General features: G+C 47.5%; 3 protein-coding genes across 3 annotated transcripts, besides 11 other annotated features; all 3 read right to left on the reverse strand.

Annotated features, from left to right (window-relative positions):
• The first annotated feature begins 44 nt into the window (after positions 1–44).
• Positions 45–81: a microsatellite.
• An 872-nt stretch (positions 82–953) lies between these two features.
• Positions 954–986: a microsatellite.
• A 46-nt stretch (positions 987–1032) lies between these two features.
• Positions 1033–1076: a microsatellite.
• A 111-nt stretch (positions 1077–1187) lies between these two features.
• Positions 1188–1213: a microsatellite.
• A 698-nt stretch (positions 1214–1911) lies between these two features.
• TraAM80_07780 (putative trans-sialidase) lies at positions 1912–3558 on the reverse strand (the record flags this gene model as incomplete). Its single annotated transcript, XM_029384558.1, has 1 exon — positions 1912–3558. The coding sequence occupies one exon, from the start codon at positions 3556–3558 to the stop codon at positions 1912–1914; it is 1647 nt and encodes a 548-aa protein (XP_029235592.1).
• A 92-nt stretch (positions 3559–3650) lies between these two features.
• Positions 3651–3680: a microsatellite.
• An 18-nt stretch (positions 3681–3698) lies between these two features.
• Positions 3699–3739: a microsatellite.
• A 621-nt stretch (positions 3740–4360) lies between these two features.
• Positions 4361–4407: a sequence feature (A-rich).
• A 29-nt stretch (positions 4408–4436) lies between these two features.
• On the reverse strand, positions 4437–5216 carry TraAM80_07781 (uncharacterized protein; the record flags this gene model as incomplete). The annotated part of the gene is made up of 1 exon (XM_029384559.1): positions 4437–5216. The coding sequence occupies one exon, from the start codon at positions 5214–5216 to the stop codon at positions 4437–4439; it is 780 nt and encodes a 259-aa protein (XP_029235593.1).
• A 130-nt stretch (positions 5217–5346) lies between these two features.
• Positions 5347–5403: a sequence feature (A-rich).
• Positions 5404–5867: 464 nt separating this feature from the next.
• Positions 5868–5894: a microsatellite.
• A 136-nt stretch (positions 5895–6030) lies between these two features.
• Positions 6031–6079: a sequence feature (GA-rich).
• Positions 6080–6218: 139 nt separating this feature from the next.
• Positions 6219–8606, reverse strand: TraAM80_07782 (putative ribonucleotide reductase large subunit RNR1; the record flags this gene model as incomplete). Its single annotated transcript, XM_029384560.1, has 1 exon — positions 6219–8606. One exon carries the CDS (start codon positions 8604–8606, stop codon positions 6219–6221), a length of 2388 nt encoding a protein of 795 aa, XP_029235594.1.
• A 601-nt stretch (positions 8607–9207) lies between these two features.
• Positions 9208–9233: a microsatellite.
• Positions 9234–9335: the final 102 nt, after the last annotated feature.

Genomic DNA, 9335 nt, shown 5'->3' on the forward strand with positions numbered 1-9335 from the left:
ACCCAGCCGTACAAAAAAAAATAATAATAATAATCACCATCCGCCACGGTGCAAGTGCCGTCCACGTGCTCGCTCACGTGCCGACGAGTTCATGGGAAAACGTCAAACGTAAATACCATCGGGCCACTTCAGCTACTGCACAACCCCACTAAAGGCCCCTCCGTGGCGGCTGCCCACTACACCTCGAAAAGTGCAGAGAGTGTCGTAGACAACGTGTGACGCAGAAAACCGCACATGCAAGTACTTGTCTTTCTGTGCACACACATTTGGAGGCACTACAGGTAGGAAAACAATGAAAAGAAGAAGGCACTATTGGGGCAATAGTTTATTATTTTTATTCTTTTATTCATTCATACATTACCAGACGCACGTCACGCCAGCCCATTCCCCTATCGCAAAATCTAAGCAATAAAAGAAAAAAAAAAGATATCACTGCATCCACCACCCCCTTCAAACACTCATACTTTCCCAAGAAGTGATGGCCGTGGCGCTTATCACCACCAACACCGCCTCGTATTGATGTCATAAAACATCTTTGGGACATATGTGGCTCTCTGACGCTTTCATTTCCGTTTGTTGTTCTCATGTTTTTCCAATGCCTCTAGCATCAGTACCACCATGCCGCTCTTTGTTTCATATGGCAATGTATTTCTTTATCCACCCCTTCCCCCTCCTGCCGCAAGATTGCATACACCTGCCTCTCATCATTCACTAAGCAGAAAATATAAAGGACAACCCAGTACCGCCGGCAGTACAAATAAAAAGAAAAACAAGACAAAACAAAATAAGAAGGACCAGAAAGCCGTCAATTTTATCCTTTACACCACATACACATGCCATGGGCACATGCACCAAGACAAGAAAAAAAAACGAGAGACTGTTTGAAAGAACAAAAGGGCACATCGTCACCACACATCTCGCGCCTTCCATTCGTCGTTTGCTTCTCTCTACACATTATTATTATTACTACTATCATCATCTTTATTTTCTCAGTTTTCATTGTAGTTGGTTGCGCTGGGTGTCCTATGATACAATGATGATAGTAATAATACTAATAGTGATGCTAATAAAGATAAAGCGGAGAATGCAGATCAAAGCCTCGTCTACACCACTCAAAACGTACCGAAACTCATTATATCGACATTTATGCAGTCCCTTCAATTATTACCTATTACTGTTATGCGTCTCCCACCCCCCACCCACCCACCCACCCCCAATACCCGTGTATTTTCTTCTTCGCAGCCCATTTCATTGCGAGATATCTCATTCCCCCTTCCCTCTCTGATTACATACGTCACCAGCAAAACCACCTCCGTTGCTCTGGGCGTGGGTCAACTTCCCATACACATTGTACGTGTGTGTGCATGCATGTGTAGGGGCCCCACACACAACAGAAACTGACCAAGATAGTAAAAGAAGCAGGAAGCACAACGGCAGTAGCAACACAAGAAAACACACACATCTATCAACACCGTTATGCCAAGTTTGGTGAAGGGTGAGGGAGTAACTTCCTCCCCTCCCCTTGCACTGAGCAAGACACGACCTACCGAATGGCTCTCTCGGCTTGTTCGCCCGCATGATGGAAAAAAAAAGAATAAGAGGGAAAACAAGGGTGGTTCAGAGGCAAAAAAGAAAAAAAACGGACGAACTCTAAAAAGTAAAGATAATGGGCGGCCTACGGGATAGAATATGCATCCATGTCAAGGGAATGCTCCTCTACAACCACATCTCACAGCATCCCCGCCTCTGACGCGACCAATAAAAAAAAAAAAAAACAAGACGTCATGTGTGTCTACATTACATGTGGCGGAAACTGAGGTGGGGTGTGAAAAAAAAAAGGATTACACACACACACAAAAAGAAAAAAAAAAGCAGCGGCCAAAAAGCTATCTACATAAGTAATGCCCTTTATTACTCCAGTGAGGTGCGCGGAAGAATGGTGACCCCCACAGGGTAGTGATCACTGGGACAATCTTTAGTTGGCAGTTCTGTGTACCCGGAGAGTTTCATAACAGATGTGCAAACAACATGCCTTTCATCAACAAGAATGTGGTCTAGCACTCCCCCCTCTCCGTTAGAGGACGGATTCACCGTAGACACATGCCACGGGTGTTGTTTGCGGTACGTGGCGTAGCTATCACTAAATGCAAGTGAGTGTCCGACGGTGTCAGTAATACGGTACCTTTTTCGTCTGCCACCCTGCTGCTGCCCCTCCACCGTCGCGCACGCGGAGCTGCTAAGCAACGGTGATGGACCATCCATCTCCCCAAACTCTGGATCATTCTCCACCTCCTCCCCCTCATCTGGAAGTTTCCAATATTTCATCACCTCACTGCCTGGAGGCGGCACACCCGTCAAAGCATAGCGAATTGGAGGAGACATTGCGTCTGAATTAAAATCACCCGCTAGTACTAATGAAACCCGTGGTGGTTCTCCTTTTTCGCCCCTAACCGCCTTCTCATAATTTTCTTTTAGCTCCTCCATCTTACGCAGTACATGATGCATCTGCCACAATTGGCACTCCGTGCGGTTCCAAATGAGATGCACGGTGCCAATTACGTAAATCATATTGGGCATCACACGATCGCGCAAGACAGAAATCAGGGCAACATTGTGCGATTTCGCCTGCAAAGATCGACGTTCACGCTGTGTGAGCTGCGTGTCAGCGGCAGCAATCTCATTGAATCGGATAGGCACAACTTCGCAAGGATCAAAACGTTCCTGCAAGTACAGTACACACACGCCCTCCATCTCTGGGCGTCTTTGGGGCCGACTGTCACCGGTAGAAGGAGCGACCGTCGTCCGTGATGTGGACTTGCCCTCACGTTGCGAAGCAGATAAATTTGTTTCATCGAAAATACGACTATCACTTGTATTCTCGGAGATGTCGTACCTCTCATACCTCGGGCGTCCCCGTGCGTCGGTGACAACCACATGATCCCCGGCAAACCGGTACTTGGAGCGCAACCAGTCGCCGAGCAAACCCGGCTTTTCAAACACATCGACACTGATTTCCTGAAGCGCTATAATATCAGGAGCAGCACGGGCTAATTCCTGTTTAAGGAGGGAACATCGGTAGTCCTCGGCAAGAGCAAACATGGGGCAATGCGGGTACAGCTCGGTGGATACTAAACGCTGAGCCAGAATGTTATAGCTTACTAGTTTTATCCTCCCATTTGACGGCAACGGACTCAGTTTCTTCCCCGTATGCGTGAGGAACCAACCCCGAGGCATCAAACCTGCACTGGCAACATCCCATGTCACAGCGGCACGAGATTTGTCCAGCAACGTTTCCGCATCCAGGCTTGGAAAACTAGCGCTGCAAAGCTTCTTTTCACGGCGTTGTAGCAGAGTTAAATGATGCGTTGTCGCAGTTTTGGAAGCATCTCCTACTCGTGGGGAGGCGCAAGCCGCCGATTCGTCACGTGAAGGAAACGATGTAAGCTCCGATGGCCTTGCTCCGCAGTGACGAGAATTATCATTTAACTGCTCAGCAGTTGTTAGCGACAAATGAAGAACTGACGGGGGTAAACGTTTTTCCATGTCTCTATGATACATCCAATTCGCACCAATTAAGTGCCTTCCTTATTATATTGGCCCGCTTCTTGGAGTCCTTTTTGTTGTTGTTTTATATAATTAATCCGTCGCTCTTGTTTTGTTTTGTTTTGGTCTGGTTTATTCGGCTGTCTCTCCAGACGATATCTATATATCTCTAAAGGTATATATATATATATATATACGGCAATATGCCCCTGGCACACAAGCCTCTCCACACCGCTGTCCCAGCCACGCACCCTCCTCCCAAAGACTGCTTTGCAAAGCCGGAAACCAATAAAGACGAGGACGAAAAAAAAAGACAGCAGCAAAACAACGTACGGAAAAAAAAACATAAACGCGACGTGCGCAAGAACAACACGCGTTAAATTCACAGCAGATTGGCGTTCATGCATACAAGAAAAGCAAAAAAAAAAAGGGGGCTTACACCCCTCTTTGGCTTTCTAAAAACGCCTAAGTATAGGGAAAAATACATATGAAACCCGTCCACGTGTGCACCACCGCCACAGCGAAGGAAGGAAAAAGTGGAACAGGAAAAAGCCACCAACCATGCACGCACACACATGACTGGACAAAAATTCCCATTAAGAAAATGGACTGCATAAAAAAAAAAAAAAAACTCAACTCCTCTTTTTTTCTTTGCAAGACACCTAGACGGCGACCACAACAACAAGGCAGCAAACAACGTTGTTCTGCGGCAAATAATGGGCATGCTGGCAGCGAAGAGCTTAAACACATGCCTCTGGTAGAAGGCATTTAAACACCTGCAAACCATTCCTCGTGTTTGCTTCTCCTGAAATGTGGGAAACAAAAAAAAAAAGCAAAAAAATATACATATACAAATGAAATAAACACTCTCTCATCCTCCGGATGTCCAAAGCTCATTTGCCCAAGCTGAGGTGCAGCTGGGTAAGCTCCTCATCACGCGCCAGCACGAGTGCCCTCAGCTCAGCAATATCCCGCTCCATCTCAGCCTTCTCCCTTTCCGCCTTAAGCATTTGGCGCCGGCTATCAGCTGCCGCCTCATCGCGTTCCATTACTAGTTTACCCCGCTGCCGTTGGAGGTCCTGAATCAACCTCATCTGTTCTTCGTGCTTTGCCCTCAAAGCGGCAACGTCCTTTTCAGTCACACGCAAAAGAGTTTGCTTTTGCAGCTGTATAAAACGCTCGCGTAGCGCAGCATCTCTTTTCTCTATAGCTTTTAGCTCGCTCTCAAGTTCCTTCAGCTTTGCGCGAAGATCATGTTGTTCCTCGTGCTGTTTCCCCCGAAGGACAGAGACTAAGCGATCGCCTTTACTTAACTTTTCCAGACTTTTATTTTGCTGACGGCGCACGGACAGCAATGTCTTAACCTCCGCCTGTACCTCCCGCAATTCCTTCCAAACCACGGTGATCTTATTTCGTATATCGTTCACCTGGGACAAGTTTTGAAACCTATACATATCATGCCGAAGACGCCCGATGGCATAACGAAGTGCCCTGTTGTTCGCCAAGAGCTGCTCTCGCCTAGTGGAGTCATCTTCATCGTTGGACTCCGTCACCGTACAACCCACGCGTCGTTGCAGTTCGTTCAGGGCAGTCCGCTCATCCGCCAGAAGCTCTAGGTAGTGCTTCAGCTCATACTCCAGCGACTGCGGGCCACCCTGGCCACCCTTCGGCATGTCCCACGCCTACGTACCTTCCTTTCCACACGCTTCTGCGCCAACGCTGGTGTGTGACTCCCACCACACAGCTCCCTTATGCGTGAACCCACGACGCTACGATGACTCGCACATGCATCAGAACGCCAAGACAAATAAACAAGACATAAAAAAATAAAAAATAAAAATACGTACACAAATAACATATGTGCGTTGAAAAGGATCCAAGAGCACCGGCAGATAGTACACATTTATCTTCAAACGAAAACAAATAGCAACATTCACACCAATAAGATCAAAAAAAAAAAGAATGGCGTGAAACGTTTCTATGGCCAAAAGCGGCGTCGGTCTCTTCTGAGGCCGCCGTCTCCCACCTCACCCTCATTTTATTATTTTTTTTTTTCTCTTGAAGACAAGAAGAAAATAACAAGATTTAAAAAAAAAAGCGAATCACCGTTTCCATGCCGCAATACACCTTGGTAATTTGCTTTTATTCCTCTTCCATTTACTTAATGGACTCCCTCACAGTATCCCATCGAGAAGCGATCCATGGTGGTCAAGTATGCAATTCTACGGGTGACTGGCAATCGCACGGGCTCCGCCATTCTTCAACGTTAGTTACGTCTTTGTTTCCTCGTCCCTCAACCTCGCTCTGTCGCAGAAGGTGCCGTCTTTTTATTTTTTGTTTTTTTTCTGTTTCCGCCACTTACCTCGTGCAACTCCCCCCGAGTGGGGCGCACAACGCCAGAAACCAGTGTGCGGTCGCGCGGGGAGCCACCAATGACGCATCCAACACCCACAAAAACGGCAGGGGAATGCAGAAGAGGTCCCTAGGAAACAAAAAAAAAAAAGTAAAAAAGAAACATACACACAAACACAAAAAACCCTTCATTTAAATCCCAAGCTTCCTGACGGAAGGTGTGAAAGACTGGTGTGAATAGCGCTGCATCCTCCATGTGATGACTTCTTTGAGATCCACTCAGGTGTGCTATACGAACGTGAGTCTCCACGGCAGTCCCCCACTCACGAGCCACAGTTCAAGCAACCTCCGTTATTCGGTGTTGCCGAGGATGACTGTATTTGATTCTCCTCCCTTATATCCTTCAAGGTGTTTGGATCAATGGTGAACTTGATTGCATCCGCAGCCGGTTTGCTCCGCAAGTAGTACATACCCGTCTTGAGGCCACGATCCCACGCAAAAAAGTGCATGGACGTCAGTTGGCTGGAGGTTGGATTTTCCAAAAACAGGTTCAGGCTCTGACTCTGGTCAATAAACTTGCCGCGGTCCGCGGCCATTTCAATGAGGTCCTTCTGCCGAATCTCCCATACAACACGGTAGAGATCCTTTAGATCATTTGGGATACCCCTAATGCTTTGCACAGAGCCATTGTAGGCAATAATCTGATTGCGCATATCTTCGTCCCAGAGTCCACGCTCAACGAGATCCATCACAAGGTATTTGTTAACCACTGGGAACTCACCGCTCAGCACACGACGCACGTATATATTTGAGGTAAAGGGCTCAAAACACTCATTGTTCCCCAAAATTTGTGATGTGGATGCAGTTGGCATTGGAGCCAACAGCAGAGAATTCCGCATCCCACTTTTCATGACCCGTTGCTTCAGTGCATCCCAATCCCAACGGCCACTTCGTGGCTTTGCCTCCCACAGATCAAACTGCAGCAGTCCTTGTGATGCAGGACTGCCTTCAAACCGCGCATATGGTCCCTCCGCTTCTGCGAGTTCCACGCTCGCCTCCACAGCACCGTAGTAAATGGTTTCAAAGATATCCTCATTCAGAGTCCTCGCCTTCTGGCAGGTAAAAGGTAGCCGCAGCAAGATAAATGTATCCGCCATTCCCTGCACACCAATTCCAACCGGACGATTGAGCTCGTTGCTTCGGCGTGCCTCTGGTACGGGATAGTAGTTACGATCAATAACACGATTGAGGTTTTTCGTAACGACCTTCGTGACTTGGTACAATCGCTGATGATCGAAGCTTTTCTTCTCCTTATCCACAAATCGCGGGAGAGCAATGGATGCGAGGTTGCACACAGCAACCTCATCCTTTGATGTATACTCGATAATCTCTGTACAAAGGTTTGAGCACTTAATGACTCCAACATTCTTCTGATTGGATTTACGGTTACATGCATCTTTATAAACCATGAAAGGCACACCCGTTTCTATCTGTAGCTCAAGGATGGCAAACCACACTGACTGAGCCTGAACGGTCTTCACACCGCGATTTTCCTTCTCGTATCTTTCGTACAACTCCTTAAACTCATCCCCATAGCAGTCACTCAGCCCTGGCGCCGTGTGCGGATCCATCAGCGTCCATATCCCACCACTTCTTACACGCTCCATAAAAAGGTCAGGAATCCAAAGAGCGTAGAACAAATCTCGCGCACGCTGGTCCTCCTTCCCTGTGTTTTTCTTAAGAAGAAGAAAGTTAAAGATATCAGCATGCCAAGGCTCCAAGTAGATGGCGAAGGCACCTTTACGCTTGCCACCCCCCTGGTCTACGTAGCGCGCTGTGTTGTTCCAAACACGTAGCATCGGCACAAGTCCGTTAGACATGCCATTTGTCCCTGCAATGTAACTTCCAGCGCAGCGGATATTGTGCACGTGGACGCCAATCCCACCAGCTGACTTACTGATAACGGCGCACTGCTTTAATGTGTCATAGATCCCCTCAATACTGTCTTCACGCATGGCCACAAGAAAGCAAGAACTCATTTGCGGGAATGGCGTTCCAGAGTTAAAAAGCGTTGGCGTGGCATGAGTGAAGTCTCCAAGTGACATATGATCATACGTCTCCTTGACGCGCTCTAGATCCCAAGCGTGAATGCCAAGAGCCACACGTAAAAACATGTGCTGCGGACGCTCCACAACCTCACTCTCACCATGTCCTTTCTGCACACGCAGCAGATATGACCGCTCGAGTGTTTTGAAACCAAAAAACTCAAATCGTAAGTCTCGGTCATAGTCGATGATGTCCTGAAGCTGTTCATGGTGCTTTTTAACAATTTCCCACACTTCCTCCGATACCAGAGAAGCTGATCGGCCCGTGCTATGAATTTTATGATCGTGAAGGATAGAAAATGTCTCCAGCACGGAAGCCCTGGTTTTTTTGTGCAGCCCCGTCACACAGAGGCGCCCACCCATTATACCATAGTCGGGGTGCTTTGTTACCGCATAGGCGGCGGTCTCAGCAACGAGTTTGTCCAGGTCTGTTGTGGAGATTTCATCGTGGACGCCACTTACTACTGTATCCGTCAACGCCTTAACATCGACGTACCTCAAGTCTAACCCATGAGACACGCGCTGGATCCGTGCAAAGACCTTTTTTTCATCAAACTTCTGCAAGGCGCCATTGTGCTTCCGCACCATCAATGCCCTTTCCGCCATCCTTCCTTTTTAATAAGGAAGAATGTACCAATAAATATATAAATAGTCCTCAACAAATATCCCTCGTTTTTTTTTTGCTTTTTGTTTGCCTTTTTTTTTACGTTTTTATTATGTGTTATGTTCTTCTTCCACACCACCAGAAGGCAACCAGCAAAGAAAAAAGACGTGAGATCGGTGAGAAGATCAAATGGGTCTACCACGTTGGTCGCAAACCCGGTGACGCAGCTACGCAAACAAACAGAAAGAGAGAAAAAACAGTGAAAGAGAAAGGAAGGGGCATCCACACCCACGCGTAGGTCCGCCTAATCTTGATTTCATGTAAGCATCCGCTTAGGAACAAAGGTGCCGAGCACGCTGGAACGCCGTCGCGGTCAAACGGAAAACAAAAAAAAAAGGGAGAAAGGAAGAGTGCAAACATCCCCGCAGTCCCTACGCGTAGGTTACACAACCTGCATCATATTTTCTCCCCCTTTTTGCCACTCTTCTCTCTGTATTTCGGTGTTGCTTTATTAGACGTCGGTGTTGATTCAAAATAAATTTCGTTTCATCGCATAAATGGGAGGAAACACCCGTTTATTTCCTTGTGTTTCTTTCTCTCTCCCTCCCTCTCCCTCTCCCTCTCCCTCTTCTCCCACCCTCACCGTGCGTTTCGCTCCTCCTCTCCGTCACTCGTCCTCGGGAGTATCTCCGGCAACTCCACTCAGAGGCAATTAACACAAAAGCGGGGGA

This window comes from Trypanosoma rangeli (genome assembly GCF_003719475.1).
Source record: "Trypanosoma rangeli strain AM80 chromosome Unknown Tra_15.4_contig_00342, whole genome shotgun sequence".
Taxonomy (NCBI): Eukaryota; Euglenozoa; class Kinetoplastea; order Trypanosomatida; family Trypanosomatidae; genus Trypanosoma; species Trypanosoma rangeli.